The sequence below is a fragment of the Mastacembelus armatus genome, unplaced genomic scaffold (genome assembly GCF_900324485.2).
Source record: "Mastacembelus armatus unplaced genomic scaffold, fMasArm1.2, whole genome shotgun sequence".
Classification (NCBI taxonomy): domain Eukaryota; kingdom Metazoa; phylum Chordata; class Actinopteri; order Synbranchiformes; family Mastacembelidae; genus Mastacembelus; species Mastacembelus armatus.
In genome coordinates, this window is record NW_022872925.1 from 61,207 (window position 1) to 81,161 (window position 19,955).

The 19,955-nt window shown below is 39.4% G+C and overlaps 3 protein-coding genes across 7 annotated transcripts; 1 reads left to right on the forward strand and 2 right to left on the reverse strand.

Moving 5' to 3' along the window:
- Positions 1 to 989: 989 nt before the first annotated feature.
- LOC113133309 (urokinase plasminogen activator surface receptor-like) lies at positions 990 to 3,296 on the forward strand. Its single transcript, XM_026312053.1, has 5 exons — positions 990 to 1,113; positions 1,268 to 1,387; positions 1,471 to 1,617; positions 2,548 to 2,658; positions 2,777 to 3,296. The coding sequence occupies exons 1-5, from the start codon at positions 1,068 to 1,070 to the stop codon at positions 2,974 to 2,976; spliced, it is 624 nt and encodes a 207-aa protein (XP_026167838.1). The 5' UTR covers positions 990 to 1,067; the 3' UTR covers positions 2,977 to 3,296.
- Positions 3,297 to 4,438: 1,142 nt separating this feature from the next.
- On the reverse strand, positions 4,439 to 14,936 carry LOC113133269 (uncharacterized). 2 transcript variants are annotated; one of them, XM_026311965.1, is made up of 24 exons: positions 14,835 to 14,936; positions 13,989 to 14,043; positions 13,510 to 13,893; positions 13,121 to 13,408; positions 12,747 to 13,040; positions 11,681 to 12,058; positions 11,290 to 11,577; positions 10,907 to 11,200; positions 9,590 to 9,967; positions 9,199 to 9,486; positions 8,816 to 9,109; positions 8,315 to 8,353; positions 7,876 to 8,211; positions 7,471 to 7,767; positions 7,262 to 7,364; positions 7,105 to 7,152; positions 6,629 to 6,655; positions 6,445 to 6,489; positions 6,331 to 6,357; positions 6,198 to 6,245; positions 5,961 to 5,999; positions 5,802 to 5,867; positions 5,652 to 5,685; positions 4,439 to 4,661 (listed from the first exon to the last, which is right to left on the reverse strand). In XM_026311965.1, exons 2-24 carry the CDS (start codon positions 14,029 to 14,031, stop codon positions 4,635 to 4,637), a joined length of 4,065 nt encoding a protein of 1,354 aa, XP_026167750.1. In that variant the 5' UTR covers positions 14,032 to 14,043; positions 14,835 to 14,936; the 3' UTR covers positions 4,439 to 4,634. The 2 variants fall into 2 exon arrangements, with proteins under 2 accessions (XP_026167750.1, XP_026167758.1); XM_026311973.1 differs by lacking the exon at positions 6,198 to 6,245.
- A 142-nt stretch (positions 14,937 to 15,078) lies between these two features.
- LOC113133280 (Schwann cell myelin protein-like) lies at positions 15,079 to 18,495 on the reverse strand. 4 transcript variants are annotated; one of them, XM_026311995.1, is made up of 14 exons: positions 18,467 to 18,483; positions 18,229 to 18,357; positions 17,766 to 17,808; positions 17,264 to 17,656; positions 16,869 to 17,162; positions 16,674 to 16,773; positions 16,519 to 16,554; positions 16,403 to 16,435; positions 16,282 to 16,323; positions 16,096 to 16,122; positions 15,926 to 15,961; positions 15,750 to 15,821; positions 15,602 to 15,629; positions 15,079 to 15,519 (listed from the first exon to the last, which is right to left on the reverse strand). In XM_026311995.1, exons 3-14 carry the CDS (start codon positions 17,800 to 17,802, stop codon positions 15,460 to 15,462), a joined length of 1,158 nt encoding a protein of 385 aa, XP_026167780.1. In that variant the 5' UTR covers positions 17,803 to 17,808; positions 18,229 to 18,357; positions 18,467 to 18,483; the 3' UTR covers positions 15,079 to 15,459. The 4 variants fall into 4 exon arrangements, with proteins under 4 accessions (XP_026167780.1, XP_026167790.1, XP_026167771.1 ...); XM_026312005.1 differs by having other exon boundaries at positions 16,096 to 16,119; positions 18,229 to 18,494; XM_026311986.1 differs by having other exon boundaries at positions 18,229 to 18,492.
- Positions 18,496 to 19,955: the final 1,460 nt, after the last annotated feature.

Below are 19,955 nucleotides of genomic sequence, written 5' to 3' on the forward strand. Positions count from 1 at the left end.
AGAAATTGAAACACCACTAAATGGATCCATCCATCCATCCATCCATTATCTATAATATTTCTGGAAACTAATAACCTGCAAAGCAAAAAGATTACTCCTCACATAATACTGATCCAACAGGCTTTATTAGGGGTAGACATGGCAGAGAAAACATTCACAGGGTTAATTGGAAATTTCCTTATTGCCACATTACACAAATTCTGATCCAGAATCTCCGGCTGTGGAGGCTCTCTCTGTGGAGTCCTGCCCCTTGGTTTCAGAGTGTGTGCGTGGTCACTTTGGGGGTATCTGGCCTTGGGCTTTCATCCTCCTAGGGGGCAGGTGGACCACTGGCTGCCAGGCTCTACACCTGTATGCAGCTGGGGCCAGGGGTGGCGTTGTGGGGGCCTCCTCCTTGCTGAGTATAACTTTTGATAACAAACTCGCACACACTCGCTCACACACACACACATATATATATTCATGCATACATTAACATAAATATTATTAACAATATTCTGTTGCATTATCACTGACGGTAGTAATGCTTTGCTGTCACAAGTGACTTTGTTTCACATTGTATGAGCATTGCTATTATTTATATTGTATATTGCATAGAAATCACTGCAGCTATTGTTGTTTACTGTTACCTTTCTATCTATTCTCTATATCTTGCCTGTTTGTTCCCGCCCAAGGTGGGGAAGAGAGGGAGGAGTAGGGGGTGTGGTTTGCATGGACTGAAGCCTACACACCCCAAAATGAGTCACGCTGGATGTCTTGCTAGAGGTGGATGGAGAGGTCGGCTATGGTGGATGATTCTTATCATTTTTTTAAAACAAGCACATTACAGAACTTTTCCTAGAACATCAGAGAACTGATGTTATTGTGTTAATAAAAGGTAGAAAACACAAAAAACAGATCAATGTAGATCACGTACCTGTAGAGGCTTTTTAAAGTTGTCACATTGTCAGAGGCAGAATGAAGGAGTGGTCTTAGAGTGACGTCAGCTCCCTCTCAGGGACCTATATAGCTTTAACAGATCCAGATCCAGATCCAGATCCAGATCAGTTGTATCCAGTCATCAAAACATGCATCTCCTTACCGTGATTGTTGGGATTGTACTTCTCCCTAAAGGTAAGTCTTGATCTGTTAACTATTATTTATTTATTTGTTTAGTTTGACCAGTTTGGCCTTTACAAATGCTGCTACATGTCATACAGTGAGATGTCCAACTATTGACAGTATTTTTTAACAGTTTTTTTTTTTTACATTTTTTGTTTTTCACCAGTTTACACTCTGAAATGTAATGAGTGTCAACCTGGAGTATCAGGAACCTGCACAAATGTGCAAAAGGATTGTGCCTCACAAAATACTCAGTGCAGTTCAATGCGAATCACCTCATATCAAGGTACAGTATCATTAGGTGCCTCGTGCATATTGGAAAACTGTTTCATACTTGCACAGTTTAAAAAGGAGCTTTTTTTATTGCAGGTAGTTCAACGGTTAGTGATCTCTCTGCAAAATCTTGTGCTTTGGCTCAAGACTGTGGTGAGGGCTCACTCAAGTTTGGAAACATCAGAACTGTAATAACCAACAAGTGTTGCAGCACTGATCTCTGCAACACCGAACCTGCTCCTGGTAACATACTCATACTTTGTTATATTGTCTGATGGCTTTAAGGTGCTAGTTTGTTCTGTTTGGTATTTACTTAGATATGTCGAGAAATACTCTCTCCATATGACTGCCTGGAAATCAGTGTTGGGTGTGTCAGGATGTAGCTCAGGTAATGTCCCAAATGCAGACAGAACAGCGGGAGGGGCAGGGAAGGGCAAGAAAAAACATGTTAGGGCAAACCCAAAATCCCATTTAACAACCAGAAGCAAGTCCAACAAGTCAGAGTTCACAGACCAAACAATGTGAACATCCAGGAGTGAAAATGCAAAACAATGATCCAGTGGCAGAGAAGATACAACACAATCCAGGGCATGGCCTGGGAGCAGGATAACAACACAGAACAAGACAAAGTGAACCACCTGGGTTACATATAAAACTGCACAGTGATGCTCATAGGTCACACATGAAAACACTAAATACAACAGTAAAGCAGACAAACCCAGGAAACAATTTAAAATGAAAGATACAGAACAGGTAGTAGGGGCGGGTCATGGCAGTAGGTGGGCTGACGATGTTAATTCATGGATCAGAACCAGGGATGATACATTTGGAGCAGGTATTGTTAAAGTGGCAGATCTTAGCTTCCAAGATGAGAAAGATTTGTTTTGTCCTCCTGAGAGAAAGTGAGACACTCAAAGTTCAAGTCAGTTTTTATTTCCTAAAGGCCAATCAGCTTCTCACTGTCACATCCTGTAAAACCCTGTAATTCAGATTCATCAATTTATAATCAATGTAAAAATAAATGGCAAAAATAGTTAAACTTTGTACATCTGTTAATTTAATATTTCTTATTTCAGCTTGTTCATTGCATGGAAGGTTATTTGAAGTAGAGTGTGTTGCAGTCAGCCCTTTATCCCCCAAAGCAAAATGAAAAATATACATTCTGTATTACAGTGCCCACCAAAACCAATCCCAACGGTAAAAAGTGCTACACCTGCAGCGGATCGGAGTGCAAGACAACTCTAAACTGTGAGGGGGCTGAGGACTACTGCTTCTCAGGAACAAGTAAGAGACCTGTGGCAATAATGATCTAACTCTGTTCTACATCTGTAACCTGACCAGAGGAATGTTTAGTGATAGATGTATTAAAGCTGACTCACTAACCTTATCTTCATTCTCTCAGTGACTGCAGAGGGTATAAAGGTGACCATGAAAGGCTGTGCCTCCAAGGTGTTCTGCTCAAACACACAAAGTTCATCATTTACACAAGCCGTTCAGACAGAAGTTTCCTGTTGTCAAGGTGACTACTGCAACAGTGCCTGCAGCACAAGTGCTGGTCTTCTGCTCCTGCTGACACCGATTTATCTGGTCCTGTTCTCTTAAAAGTGATGGAGACAGCAGCATCACTGCTCAGTTTTTCTTCTCGTCTCTGCATGCTCTCATAGTGCTCCTTGTCCTTATCCTGTCAGTCACATGAGTGAGAAAGGGAAGTGTTTAGCAATCATCACAATGTAACTTGGTAAAGTTCTGATTCCTCTTTGTCTTCTGCTTCATAGCTGCTCTAATATCCTTTTTGTCAAAGTTGATGGCCCCTGGTCACTCTGGCTAATAATTATTCAAAAGCAGTTGAAAATCACCAAATGTGATATTAATGTCAATTTTTACAAATGTGTGGTCAGATTAAATAAACAATGTAAAGTAAACTTCTCTGCTCCTCTTGATTCCTTTGGTATATCTCATATATGACATATATGATTCCTATTAAAAATGATAATAGTGTTTTTTCCAATTTACTATTTATCTCTAAAATCCTAGAAAAACACTTGCCACCCAGGTTCATAATCATCTTACTAGCAATAATACAAATTATATACATAATACTAGCAATAATTTGTATGAACGATTCCAGTCTGGTTTTCGCCTTTTCCATAGCACTGAGACGGCCCTGGTTAAAATTACAAATGACCTGCTGTTAGCTGCAGATTCTGGACTTATCACTATTCTCATCCTCCTTGAGCTTTGATACAATTTCACAGTCCACTCTCCTTGACCTTCACCAGTCCATCACAGGGCCACATAGTATAGCTTCAATCGGTATCACCAACACTACACTCACCTGGTTTCATACATCTCTGGCCATACTCAGTTTGTCCAAGTTAAAAATCACAGATCCCATCCCTCTCCTATTAATACTGGTGTTACCCAGGGCTCTGTCCTGGGTCCCCTTCTGATCACTATATACTTACTCCTCCTTGGTCTCATTTTCGTAAATACAACATACAATTTCACTGTTACACAGATGACACCCAGCTCTACCTTTCCTCCAAACCCACCACTGAGCTCAAATTAAACAGTGATAAAACTGAATTTCTACTTACTTGTACCAAATCCACACCCTCTTCAAAGTCGACAGTTTCTCTCTTTTTATACAGTTCACAGTCAACCTCCTGTCCACTCCACCTGCACGCCTGTCCTCAATGGGCCGCAAGAGCTTTCAGCTGCTCTGGCCACCACCTCTGGAACTCTGTCCCACCTAACACAAGCTCCATAGACTCCTTCCCCACTTTCAAAGCCCAACTTAAAACCCACATTTTCAGATTATAGTTTAGTCCATAACCCCTCCCACACTGATTGTTTTATTTTGTCTTTTTGACTGCCTTTTAATATTTTAAATTTTGTTGTATTGTTATATTTTTCTATTTTATTGTTTTGCTCTCTAAGGTGACCTTGAGAGCCTTGAAAGGTGCCCACTAATGAAATGCATTTACTTTATTTAAATATTTAAATATAAAGATAATTATATATTAGTTTGTATATATGTGTAACACAAACAGCAGAGGCAAAATGAAAAACATATTATGTTTATTTAACAGATTTGCACATTAAGAAAAGCGAAAGCTGATTATGTTATTATATGTTGTTAAATGAAGTTTACAGGTAAAGCCAATATTGCTCTCTCCCCACTCACATGCTACACTGTAAAATTGCAACAGCAACAGAGTCATAGAAGCTTGTATTGTTTTCAAGATGTCCTGAAGAACTCAGGCGTTGCCATACATTTCATAACCCTGCAACAAATTTTAGAAAAATTGGAATCAAGTACAATCATCACATTGTTGTGCATGTTTCACAAGAAAAGAAGAAGCCAATTCATAAATGCACTGAAGCATTTTTTTTTTATCTTGGGGTCAGCAAACAACACTTCAATAAACAATGTCAGTAAAGCATTATTGGTTTCTTATAGCAGCCTTGACCTGTTAGTCACATTATAAACGTCCATCCATCCATCCACCCATCATCTAGACCCCCTTAGTCCTAACCAGGGTCCCAGGGATCTGCTGGAGCCTATCCCAGCTCTCTTTGGGTGAAAGGCAGGGGTCCACCCTGGACAGGTCCCCAGTCCATCACAGGGCCACATAGAGACAAACAACCTCACACACTCACACTCACTCCTATGGGCAATTTAGAATCACCAATCAACCTGACATACATGTTTTTGGACTGTAGGAGGAAACCTGAGTACCTGGAGAAAACCCACACAAGCACAGGGAGAACATGCAGACTCCACACAGAAAGGCCCCTGATGGGTTTCAAACCAGGAACCTTCTTGCTGTGAGGCAGCAGTGCTGACCACTAAGTCACCATGCTGCCCTTCTACGTACACTCCCAGTCAAAAGTTTGGACACATGTTTTTATTCACATCATTGGGGAAAATGTGTACAGACATTTAACTGTCAAAGTAAGTGCAGTTAAAACGTAAATGTAAATGTGTCCATACAACCACAGAAAGATGTGTACACACACATTTCACACACACACACGGAAAATTACTATTAACAGTAATTTACAGTGTGTGTTATCTGCAGCAAATCAGCTGTTCTAAATACACCATTACCTGCCATAGACTCTTCACAGACATACTCACCAGGGTGATACATTTTTTTAAAACCTACTTCCCTTTTTTAAATAACTTCTTTCTTTCTTAAAAAAGAGGAAGTCATGGCAACAACTTTTTTATTTATAATGTTCACTTCACCACTCACTCGTACAATACTAACCTCAGGCTTGACATAGTGAGGAGTTCTTCGGTTGCTAGAATAAACACAAATGTCTAATGAGGCAAAAAATTAATGCACCACTGAACAAAGTAAACCAAATGCAAACACAATGGCATGTCATTTAAAAGAATCAAGAACAGGAAAACTCACTTCTTCGGAGATGGAAAGTGGGGTTTGGAGATTTGAGCCTCATAGTTCACAGTGTTGGTGTTGTTTCTATAGAAGGAGCAGGGAATCACACCATATCAGTTTTTCTGAGTGTTTTGTTAGGACTATGTCATGTACACTAGACCTTTGATCAACACTTACAAATAGCCAACACTAAGGTTTGCACTGTTGTCTGGGTGTCTGTGAAAGTAAAAGCATGTTTATGTTATTTGATATCATCTTTATAAGTGGTATTTTACATGTTGCATTTTATTCACACAACCGAAGATTAATAATCTGCTCCGAAATGAATTCCTATAAAAACAGCATTCATTAATATTAAGACAGAAAATCTCAAACAATGTTTGTTTTAAGCCAACTGGACTGAAGAACATCTACCTGGGTTCCCTCCCTTTTTTCCACCCAACACGCCCGTCCTCTGCCCTACTGAAAAATTATAGACATATAAAAACATGAGGCTTTTCAAGAAGGGATTAATGTTGCGTGAATGTTTGGTCTTGGGTGCAGTTACCTGGAAATGCGGCTCCAAATGGACCTCCTGTATGGAAAGCGCAGTTTTACTGTTTGGTAGTATGGGTCGACTGTATCGGTCTAGTTTGTAAAAGAAGCAGTCTTGCTGTCATACCGTTTTTCAGGCCTTGGAGGTCTCGCTCTGTCTTCATTGTATCTTCTGGACATTGCAATGGAAGCAAAAATATTTTAAGCTAAAAATACTGTACATGGACTACAGCTCATTGTTTACTTTTATTCTGAATAATATGAGGCAAAGTAAATTATTTGGTGAAGGGTTCATTTTTAATCAAGCCTACCTGGATAATCTATCCCACAGTGATCTCCTGTGAAAGTTTAAATTGCAGAAATAAAGCTTTAAAAATCTTCATTGCTTTTTGAAGGAAGTACATATGTGGTTATAAGTTACTATCAATTCAGACAGGGTACCTGTTTGCACCGGATGACTGGCACCAGCTGTTTTATCCATCAGTGGATCAAAGAGTCATTTTCACACTATGATTAAACTTTTCTTGTATAACTGCTGATAGATTTGTTCCAGTGGTGTTTGCCTCCTCCAAATGTGTCATTATGGTATTGTTGATGTACGTAAGATTAAATTCTGAGTTATATTTCTTAATGGGAGAGCAGTGCTTGTCATTTTCTTTTAGAAGTTGTTTCCACCTAATCTATCTGTAGCCAGTAACCATTTTTTAATAAATGGTCAGAGCCTTGACTGAAATCTAGTTAGTGTTAGTTTCATCATCATCACACACGTTTAGGTTAGAATTCATACCTCTTCTCTGGTCGAGGAGGCGGTTGCAGGGAGGTATCAGTGTTCCTCCTGTTGGATAGAATAACATGTTTTTAACTCTAGAGCAAATCGAAGTTACGCAAATCAACTTAAGTTTAAACACCGTTGTTATCATTTGAAACTGATGCATTAATTGTACCTTCTCCTACAGATGAGCACTGCAGCTAAGATGATTACAAGCAGGATAATTAAGACTGGAATGGTTATTGGAAGAGAGCTTCTCAGCTGGTACGACAGTGATCCTAAAAGAATTGAATGTCATGCAAATACATTTAGAGGAACAAAACAACTCAATATATGACAAACACCAAACGTTTTGAGATTTACAGATGAATCTTGTGCTCTAACCCTTCACGTTTATCTTGACTGTGCTGGCTTGTTGCTTGTCACGTAAGAAAATGGCTGTACAGGTCAGGCTTTTGACTCCATCTCCTCCAGAAACCATGAAAGTGATTGTGGAGGTTCTACTCCAGACACCTCGTGTTGTCATGGTGTCTGTGACCTCACTAGTGAGGTTGGTGACACTCCAGGAGAACACCGGAGGATATGATGGACATGTGTGATTTACAGAACATGAGACACTTATAGTTGAACCAGCATTGACTTCCTCTGGAACTGGGGTCATCACTGGTTTTTCTGGGGAAGCTGAGGAGGTAGAACACAAAACAGAGAACTGTTATAGCTTAAAAGGCAAACAGGTGAATATCTTAGTACGCTTCAATAAGCTAATTCATTTTTTTTGTAACTCCAGACCTTTCATGACAAGAAATGCACAGCTGTTGTTGAATCTGTATTTCTCATTATCTTTCTCTGCGTAGAAACAGAAAGGGCCATTGTCAAAAGGCTTAACGTCGTCAATCTCCAGTGAACATTCTCCCTCATGCAGATCTCCTAATATTTTGGTGCGGTCCTTGAAATGGTCAAGTATGTAGCTCTGGCCGTTATGGTAGACAACACCACCATCTTTTTTGGACCAGATGCCTCGTGTCAGATGCATGTCCTGCTGCTGGAAGCTGCAGGGAATCACCACACAGGAGCGGGTTAGGGCGCTGAACTTGAAAGGCACATCAGCAGTCAGAATGAGCCCCTCTGTAAAGAAAGAGACCAGCCACGATAAGGATCTGTGTAAAAATAAGTCCTCATGTAATATGACATGGCAGAAAGGTGTGTTTCCAAGAGAACTGAAAAGTACCTGAATTTTCATGAGTTTCCTCAAATGTTCTGTCATATTCTGGAATAAATGAGAGCAAGCAATTAACATCAAATCATCTCATCATTAGTGCAAATGTTTGGCATTTTATTAAATGCTCATTTCATTGCAGTTAGATGTTATAAGATTGACACCACATTCACATGAACTGTAAGGCTATAGGAAGTAGACACACAAGACAATATTTCCAGATAACACCTCCAAATATGTGAAGTGATGCTTTTGCACTTAAACAAACCAGACACTAATTCACACTGATGTGTAAAACATGAGCAGTAAAGGTGCCAGGAGGCAGATTTTGCTTCTTTTGCACAGAGACAGACTTTATTTTCAGTCTTTGCCTTAAATTAAAGGAACCACTTTCTCGCTACAATGTCACACTTGGACAGTTATGGTATCAGTTCTCCAGCCTGACCTTTCTTTAAAAAGCTAAAAACTGTCAAACTATTAAGTGACCATGGTGCGTGACATGTAGGAACTCACTTTTTATTCGAAGGATTGCAGAGTCCGAGGTCTCCCCATGACTAAACTGAGCCGTGCAGGTCAGAGTTTTTCCATTGTCACTCAGGGAGCCAATAAAGGTTAGATTTGACGTTGCTTCGAAGGTGTTGCTTGGCAGTTTTTTAGTTTGCAGTGAACTCTGAACGTCTTTGTAGTTCCACACGATGGTTGGTGCATTTTTTTTGCACTTGTAGGTAACAGAACAAATGACACTCTTTGCTACACCCTCTATTGTCTCACCTGGTGGCTCCACCATTGTGATTCTGTCATATGGACCTGAGCAGAAATGTCATAGTGAGGATTAAAGCTAAACAGGAGCATTTTTACTGGAATTAAAAGAACACATTGTCTCACGTTGTACTCACATTCAACATTCAGCCTGAGCTCACTCGTGGCTTTCTGACCACCCTGGTAACTCACAGTACACTTCACACTCTGGTCCTCCTCTTTCACAATCCAGGTTCGCTCCACTGTTCTTTCCCAGACCCCATCAGACAGCATACTGCCCCTGGTGACGTCCACTCCTGGTATACCGTTCATGGTCAGAGTGGGGGGAGCAGAGGGACATGTATGGTGCACAGTGCAGGAAACTTTGCTCTCCTCTCCAACCCTGGGGTCACCATTGACGCTCAACTGTGGTTCCTCTGCTCGGTCTATGAAATTAAAACCCATAACAGTCATTTAGAGGACTGCACATTTCAGAGGATTGGGGTTGAACTGACTAAAAATGATGATTTTGTCTATTTACATACTTACCTGAAACAATAAGTTGAGTGTTTTTATCATAAAACGTCTGACTTGGGTTATGATATGAGGTAATGGGGGCCTTATCAAGCCATGGGAAAAATCTGTCCTTGTTGTGCGTAATGTCCAGCCTTTCGACCTTAAGTGTACAATTCCCCTCCGGCACAGATCCAATAAAACTTGTTAGCCCAGTGTACTTTATATCAACTGTCTGACTTTGGCCATAGACAAGTGAGTATGAACTGCCCTGGTACAAGTACCACATAACTCTCAGGTCAGCAGGCTGGGAGTTTCTGTAGGTGAATCTGCAAGGAATGATGATACATGAGCCTCTCATGCCTGTGATGGTGGAAGGGGTGGTGAAGGACCAATCCCGAAAATGCACGTTTCCTGTGAAAAGAAGAAAACTTTTAAACCACTAGTTCACAATCTTTTTGGCCTGTGACCCTTTAAAATCAATTACAGTGTACTTGTGACCCTACATCATAGATTTTAACCTTATATCCAGAATAATAATAATAATACATTTTGATGGCAGCAGAACCAAACTGTGGACACATCACTGACATCACTCTTGCCAAAAATGTTTAAATTTTTAACATCCAGTTGATGGGAACAATTGCACTCATTTGTGGTGTTCCCCTGATGAACCTAAGTCAGATCCTTTCTCTGCCCTGTTCCCTCACCCCTAACAGTCCTCCACCCTTCCTGCACCTAATCTGTTGTTCCCCACATTCCCTTTGCCTCAGCAAGCCACCTCAGTTCCTCAGGAAGTGCCAAGTCCCCAGTTTAAGAATGTTCCGTTTCACTATTCAGTCTTGGACAAAAGGCCTTTCAAACTATTCATCTGGTGTCTGGGATTTTGGTTCCAGTATCCAGACAATGCAACAGAAGCATCAAATCATCTCATCATTAGTGCAAATGTTTGGCATTTTATTAAATGCTCATTTCATTGCAGTTAGATGTTGTAAGATTGACACCACATTCACATGAACTGTAAGGCTATAGGAAGTAGACACACAAGACAATATTTCCAGATAACACCTCCAAATATGTGAAGTGATGCTTTTGCACTTAAACAAACCAGACACTAATTCACACTGATGTGTAAAACATGAGCAGTAAAGGTGCCAGGAGGCAGATTTTGCTTCTTTTGCACAGAGACAGACTTTATTTTCAGTCTTTGCCTTAAATTAAAGGAACCACTTTCTCGCTACAATGTCACACTTGGACAGTTATGGTATCAGTTCTCCAGCCTGACCTTTCTTTAAAAAGCTAAAAACTGTCAAACTATTAAGTGACCATGGTGCGTGACATGTAGGAACTCACTTTTTATTCGAAGGATTGCAGAGTCCGAGGTCTCCCCATGACTAAACTGAGCCGTGCAGGTCAGAGTTTTTCCATTGTCACTCAGGGAGCCAATAAAGGTTAGATTTGACGTTGCTTCGAAGGTGTCTCTTGGCAGTTTTTTAGTTTGCAGTGAACTCTGAACGTCTTTGTAGTTCCACACGATGGTTGGTGCATTTTTTTTGCACTTGTAGGTAACAGAACAAATGACACTCTTTGCTACACCCTCTATTGTCTCACCTGGTGGCTCCACCATTGTGATTCTGTCATATGGACCTGAGCAGAAATGTCATAGTGAGGATTAAAGCTAAACAGGAGCATTTTTACTGGAATTAAAAGAACACATTGTCTCACGTTGTACTCACATTCAACATTCAGCCTGAGCTCACTCGTGGCTTTCTGACCACCCTGGTAACTCACAGTACACTTCACACTCTGGTCCTCCTCTTTCACAATCCAGGTTCGCTCCACTGTTCTTTCCCAGACCCCATCAGACAGCATACTGCCCCTGGTGACGTCCACTCCTGGTATACCGTTCATGGTCAGAGTGGGGGGAGCAGAGGGACATGTATGGTGCACAGTGCAGGAAACTTTGCTCTCCTCTCCAACCCTGGGGTCACCATTGACGCTCAACTGTGGTTCCTCTGCTCGGTCTATGAAATTAAAACCCATAACAGTCATTTAGAGGACTGCACATTTCAGAGGATTGGGGTTGAACTGACTAAAAATGATGATTTTGTCTATTTACATACTTACCTGAAACAATAAGTTGAGTGTTTTTATCATAAAACGTCTGACTTGGGTTATGATATGAGGTAATGGGGGCCTTATCAAGCCATGGGAAAAATCTGTCCTTGTTGTGCGTAATGTCCAGCCTTTCGACCTTAAGTGTACAATTCCCCTCCGGCACAGATCCAATAAAACTTGTTAGCCCAGTGTACTTTATATCAACTGTCTGACTTTGGCCATAGACAAGTGAGTATGAACTGCCCTGGTACAAGTACCACATAACTCTCAGGTCAGCAGGCTGGGAGTTTCTGTAGGTGAATCTGCAAGGAATGATGATACATGAGCCTCTCATGCCTGTGATGGTGGAAGGGGTGGTGAAGGACCAATCCCGAAAATGCACGTTTCCTGTGAAAAGAAGAAAACTTTTAAACCACTAGTTCACAATCTTTTTGGCCTGTGACCCTTTAAAATCAATTACAGTGTACTTGTGACCCTACATCATAGATTTTAACCTTATATCCAGAATAATAATAATAATACATTTTGATGGCAGCAGAACCAAACTGTGGACACATCACTGACATCACTCTTGCCAAAAATGTTTAAATTTTTAACATCCAGTTGATGGGAACAATTGCAATCATTTGTGGTGTTCCCCTGATGAACCTTATATCCAGAATAATAATAACAATGATAATACATTCATTTATCTGGTGTCTGGGATTTTGGGTCCAGTATCTTGACAACGCAAGACAGAAGCATCATTTTATATAACCTGTGCATATATTTCTATTTTCCATTTAAAGATCATTTGGCAGTGCATTTTGGGAGGTACGCTTTAAAACAAGAGATCGCTGTGAAATCATTATAGATTCAAAAGTACAAAACCTGGAACAAAAACAGACACCTCTCCAAATTACGCATGTAACAGTCATGTCACTTGCCAAAACTAAAGCAGAACTTTTTTTCTCAATGTATCTGTTGCTGAATGAGTTGGTGATACCGGAGAGATGCAGAGCAGGTCAACCATATGACTACTACTAATAATAAAGCCAGTTAAAATGTAAAAGGAAGAGTACTGTTTTCCACTTACTCTTTACCCGTAGGGTGACGCTCACTTCCAGTTTCTTCCCCTGACTGAAAAAGACCTTGCATGTCAGCAATCTGTCATGATCACTAGCTGACACTGTGAATGTCAGAGTGGAGACGGTCATCCACTCAGCATTTGAAACTTTAGGTTCACTGGAGACTGGTACGTTTTTATCGCTCCATGTGAAAGTTGGCACATGTTGAGAGCATGTGTATTTGGCAATGCAGGTGACTTTTCCAACTTCTCCCTCAAGAAATTCATCTGACGTAGGCTTGATAGTCAAGGGTGCAAAGGAACCTAAAAGAAAAATAATTATATGAACACTTTAGATTACCATAAAAGAAATATGGCTTTATTTCTGTTTGTCCGTCACATACATTGTGCATTTAAAGTTATAGAGGCAGGTGTGGTTGGACCCTCATAGTGTCGGGCAGAGCACTCCACGGTTTGGCGTTCTCTCGTTATGAACAACGTGCCAATCATGGATGTTTTTGATGTGCCATCAGACATAGAGCTCTGAGTTGTGCTGGGACTTCTGAGCCGGATGTTGAGGCTCAGAGTTGGTGGATCAGTGGAACAGGTGTGGTAAACAGTGCACTCCACTTGTACAGACTGCCCAACCTTCAATTCACCAAAGATCCTGATACTTGGCTTTTCTGCCCTGTCTTTACAATGAAAATGTAGATAATTATTGACGACAATATGTTTACATACACTTAAAAGAAATATTATTTATACATTTTAAAAATCCAGCCTGATAACTTACCTGTTACATCAATTGTTACAGTCGTATCATAGAATCGGTAGGTACTATAACCTACATTCTCTGGATCTACCCAAGGATAAATCTTTTGTCTGTGGTGAGGCCAGTTTACCGGATAGATGCGTAGACTGCAAGACTTTCCTTTCGTGGAGTCGGCTTTTCTCGTTCGTCCTCTAAATATGTCTATGACATTTTTTGGGTACCAGCTGTCATAAACCAAAGGATATCCTCTGCTCACGTGCTGGTACCAAACCACACGATCTGGTTTGACAGGTGGATACTGATTGTAGTCAAATGTGCAAGGGATGACAAGGCAAGAACCCTTCAGTCCTTTAATATTGCTTGGCATAGTCACATGCCAAGCCCCAGAACTGCCAAGAATGCATCCTGTAAGAGGAGCAATGTGTAAAAAGAACATTCAAATGTAGTTAGATTAGTGTTAATATGTTGAAAACCTATTAAATAACATAGAATTGTAGTACCTAGAATACAGACACTCAGGAGAAAATGTCCCAATCCAGGCATCTTTCCACAAATCTAAAATATACACAAAATTAACAGTTTATACAGCGAAAAGTGATTATTGCCTGTTAATATCACATTTTGGGGGACATCACTCACACACTTAAAAAAAGAACACGCATATTCACGGCACCTGTTTCCTGTTTCAAGCTTCTCAACAACTCAAGAATAAACATCTGTGTTCGTGTTTACGTGAACTCCAGTATTAAAGCCTTTTCCCATGACTTCTGCTAACTAGACCATTCAGCCAGAACAGGTTTGTTTGTAGTGCAAAATATCATATACATGGAGATCGCATATATAGGCCTATTGCATGAAATTATTATAAAATATTAAAACTGTGGGTTTGCTATTTTACAAAGCCCAAAGACAAAAATGTAAAAAAAAAAAAAAATCTTTTTGGTATATTGTAATTTTATTGTAATCTTTAAATTCTGGCAGAAGACGACAAAGAGCTGCAGACAAATAATACACAAAAAACAGATTACAAAATAAGCCATGTGTAAACAAAAAGAAAGTCTCAGGAATTAGACTGCACCAAAAGTCAGTTCTTGTTTCTACAGAAATGAAACTAAATTTGAATTTTTAATTTTATAAACCTGGGTCAGTTGGTAACATGTCTAAAAGGCACACTGCCTTAAAAAAAAACATCCATCATTCATAATTAGCTAAAGAGGAAAAGTGCAACATGCCTAAAATGTGTCAGATTTCTGAAACAAAAAAACGGATCTAACTTAGACCTAATCTAATCGATGCATCAAAAATGATAAGGTTCTGCTATATTCTTTCTTTGAATAGTGACTTACCTCCCAAGCTGAATGTCATCCAAGGTTTACCATCTGTAACACGAGCCCCTGACACCACACCCTCTTAAGTAAATGAACATGTGGGTGGAGATGATGACACACTACACAGGGCGGGTGGGCAAATGGTTCTTTTTGTAAAAATCATTTCTAAAGTAAAATAAGCTGAGTCCAAAAAAAACAACAAAAAAAAAAAACAGAAAACCATAGAGTCCATATTTAGATGTACAAAGCCCTTTAGTTTTTCTTTCTGTGATCATATTTATGTTTAATTAGGTTTGCTACTGACAAAGAAAACTTGACAAATTGAAGCAATAACATAAGCAGGTAGCTGTAGACTTTCTTTTACAGACAAATGTGAGAGCAAGAATGCAAATAAGTCCAGTTTTCAAAATGCCAAACATATTCCACCTTGTCCTATTGCCTTTCTTACATTATATTACATTTCATGGAAAATGTATATTTAAAGTAATATAATCAATTTATCAAAGACAGAGTAAAAAGAGCTTTTACTTGAGAGATTATCACAGTAGTCAAATAAATCAGCAAACAAAAGAGATCACTACGAGCATGATTAAATTCCTTCTCTCTGATCGCGATCATCTTGGAAAGATGAATTTTCTTTTTTTCACAAATTCCCATAAACGTTGAGTTCTGCAGTGTTTACATAATCATCATCCTCGACGTCCTGTGAAAGATCATTCGGTCATTGGCGCAGATTTTGACATTTTACTGTTAGGAATTCCTGGAAATGAACAATAACAACCTACCTCTTTGTAATGACATGATTTTGCTTGGCTGAGGGCCATCAAAAGCAGCATCCGCATCAATAACAGGAAGGGAAAAAAGAAGAGCATAAGACATTGCTGCACTACAACATGTGACACCTTTAATTTGCCAACAGTAAGTGCCAAGTACCTTTTGGGTGATGGGAAACGAGGCTTGGAGGCGTTCTTGCTGTCACAAATTTGTGAACTCATATTGTTGGGCCTGAGGTTAAAATTTATGTCACTACACAGTTACACAATAATTAACTATTAAATTATTAAAATTAATTTAAATTAAATTAACTTTATTATGATTAATATACTTACACAGAACGCACATCCACCACGTCCCCCCTCTGCCTTCTGTGAAACACAGAGATGTTCTTGTTTCATTTCAGGAAAAACTAATTCTCAGGTTAAGTGTGATCTAAGTGTGAAAGCAACTGACCAAAACTTACCAAAGAGGGTAGGCTCTACCATTAATATTCATGTCTTACCGTGAAAATCTGCCCCAAATAGATCTTCTGTGCACAAAAGAAGAACAGAAACTTACTAAAAATGGGAAAAGATGCACCACACTACCCATGCAAACTACAGAGATTAATTTGGTGACAGCTGCAGTTAGAACAGTACTGAAAAAAAAGTTTCATACAAAATTTAGATAAACACAGAGTCGATGTTACCTTTGCTCAGAACGAGGTGGAGCTGGGCCACCGGAACGAATCCTGAAAATTTAGTATAAATTATTAAAAAGTATATTATTAAAATTTAAAGTTAATCTTCAGGACTTTTTTTTTTCCTCACCTGTGAGACATCCTGGACAGCCGGTTCCACATGCTAAATATTATAGAAAATGCTATTATGAGTATAAAGGATGATAACTGATATCTCTGTGGTCCAGTAAACCAAACAGTTTTTACCTGCCATCCTGACTTTGGAGCTCCGCAATGCGTGTCCTTGGACGACAGAAAACAATACTGTTTTATTGAGGAGCAGATACTGAACATAACTCTGTTAAAATGGGGATGTGGATGCTCTGTGGATTTGTTCAAATCATTGTGCTGCATTTACTCACTTGTATTTTTTCACCATGAATATGCATAAGACTCCAAAGATCACAGCTGTGCCAAGCCCCACTACAGTGGGAATGATGATGTGGTTAAAATTTTCTGTACCTGCAAAAATAGAGAGAACGTGTGTCAGAGACATTCCTTCTTTGCACTGTACATCTGGGAAGGGGAAAATATCCAGTATATAAGAAAAACCATACGTTTTACATAGATTTTAGATGTGGTGAAGGATGTCTTCCCTCCATGAAATGCGACTGTGCAGGTGATCTCGTTGTGGTCATCCTTCTCGTCAGGAATCAAGATCAGCGTGGACAGTACCTCCCAGTTGCCCAGTTGCAATTCTCTATGAACCTCAGTGATCTCATCAGAGGTCCTACTCCATGTGATTTTAGGCATGTGGGTGGAACAGGTGTGAAAAATTGAACAGGTGACTGAACAGGGACGTCCCTGAATGATTTTCTCTGGTAGATTCAGACTAGGTTTTGGGGGCTCAGCTGTAGATGGGGAAGAAAAGTAGGTTAAAGGTAAGAGGATCATCACTGAAACATAAAATATTTGTAGAAATTTATACAGTCTCTTAAAGATGGTGACATACGAAGCATTTTGAACGAGACACACTCCTCGACAAAGGAGAACATGTCTTTGGTGGGTTGGGCAGTCTCTACCAGTTCAATCCGGAAACAGAAGGGGCCATTGTCATGATTTTTAATTTCAACCATTTCTAAGGTGCAGTTGTCCTGACCCAGATGTCCCAATAAACGTGTGCGCCCCTTAAAGTTGTCATCGACTCTCGTCTGATCCTCGTAATAGATGATTTTCTTATGGTCACTTTTAAGATGCCAGATCCCTCTGAGTTTGGAGCTGGGCAGGCCAGTTTTAGGATGGCTGAATGAACAGGGTACAACAATACATGACGAAACCAGTGCATCAAGGTTTTGGACAACATGGGCCTTCCAGTCTTCACTGAACACTGGGCTGCAGAAAATGACTTAAAGAGAAAAAAAGGAAGTGAAAAAGAAACAAGTTATTTTTCTTTCCATTAACTAGGATGTGCATAAGAATGAGACTAGAAACAAAGAGTTCATTGCTTGAGTTACCTGCTAAAAGCAGACAGATCTTTCTCTGGTTGTCCATACTTCACTTTAATGAAACGGAAAAAAAAAAAGACTAACTGGTCATTTAAATCACAATAGAGCTGTAAAAATGGAACAATAGCACTCAGACAATTGATAACAATGTAAAATGTTATATAAAAATGACTAGTTTTGCTAAAGACTTAAACCACACATAATACATGTGACAAATGAAGTAAAAATAGCATGTACTGTTTTCTACTCATTTTCAAAAAAACAGACACTTATATATAGATCTATATATGTGATCAGTGATACGTAAAAACAATTAAAAAAAACAGACCGAGTCTAAAACAAAACCTCCACAGTTTCTAAGTTGCATGATACCTGAGCCCAATTCTGACCTATTTTACAAGCTTAAAATAAATACTTCAAGTAAATGTACTTAAATAACTTTCTTTGTATATGCAGTAATTTAAAATCTTACCCGGAGCTGCAGTCTGTCTGATCAGAAGTGTCTGTTTGCTAAAAACACCCCTTTGAGAATGGACACACGTGGTGTGGTCTTCTGAAGTTAAGCTGTCAAGCATAGACACTCTAGAGGAAACTGAAAAAACTGCAGGCAAAGTTTAGAAAAAGCTTCTTTATACTTTTGTGTGGAGGAGATGAAAGTCAATGCAGCAGATGCGATAGTCGTATTAATAGTACAGGAAGCAGTAACTTACCAGAAAAATGTTCTGGTTGTTCATCTGGTAACCTGACTGCTAATTAGAGCTATGTTAATCTCAATAGGTTCTAACCCACTACAACTCAGTGAGGTGGGTGGGCCACTTCCTGGTATTTAATACAGACCTGATTCAGATTGTCATTTCAAACACACCCTCATGACCCAGGGCCCACACAATATTCTTGTTTTTATATTAATACATTTGATATATTGATGGAGAAAAACTAGAAAAGAGTATTTTTGAAGAGATTATGTAGGAGATCTGAAACCATGCAGGGTGTGTATCTCTTGCTGGTTTGATTTCACCAGTAAGAAAACAACTGAATATAACTGGATTTATTGGTTGTTTTTTATTTATTAAAGGATCAGCAATATGGCAGGATTTGAACCTTCCTTTCATTTAGCACAATCAGAAAACTAAAATATAAATGGATTAGCTCATGTTTATATTTATGACTTGTGTTTTTGCTTCAACAGCAGCCCTCTTCCCCCAAAGATCATGATGAGTAGAGTCTGTAAACCAGTGCCAAACAAACACAGGACAGTGCCCCTTGAGGACTGGAGACAGGGACCCCTGGTGCAGGCCTAAGGAAAAATCACTATGCTCTGATAATGGGAAAATCCATAGTAGTTTTGTTCTGTTTCATTCTTCCCCTTTTCTTCCTTTAACTCATATTTAATTCCTTCAATTCTTCCTCAAATCTATCTAAAAAAACATCCTTTTTTACACTATGTTCTTTAGTAATTCTAAGCCATATTTTATTCTACTTCCTTCTTTGGCCAAACATCTTTCTCTTTCTACTCTTTTAGCTAAGCAAGTTAAGCTTCCAACTCCAGTTTTCCATTTCGGCCTTCAGCCCCTTCTGCAATTCATTTCAGCAATTTTCTAGTTATTATTCCGTGCACTTTTTTGAAACAAATCTCGTTCTACACTTTGACATGGAAAAACCATTCATGTATTACGTTCAGCTCGTTTAGGACAGTATTGCTTCCACGTTTTTTTCATTCATAGCCTTTATACTTTCCCACTCAAATGAATGAACCAACTTCTCAGATTTCCCCAAACTTCATGCATCTTTCAGCCCTCATTGCTCATTCATACTTTCAGCTACAAACTCCATTCAAAGTTTAACAAATTGAGAAAATTCTCTATATTTTTCCTGCTAGTAAACTTTTGTGTCACATTCATACTGTTCCTATAAGTTAACTTTCTTTGAACTTTGGTCAGAAGGGCAGAAAATCAGAAACCATTTTCTCAAAAGTAGCAAAATATGACCAAAGGCACCAGACTTGTACATTTCCTGTCCTGAGCCCTAATAGGACAAGAGTACCATCCAACTGCTCCATTCACTCCCATGTCAAATGAGAGCTGGGTTTTGAGCTGGAAAGCTGAGATGGAGGATTTTGTAAATTGCTCCAGAGGCCACATTTCTGAGCCAACACACACATTTTTTACACCATCGCGATCAGCAGTCTTGTCTGTCATA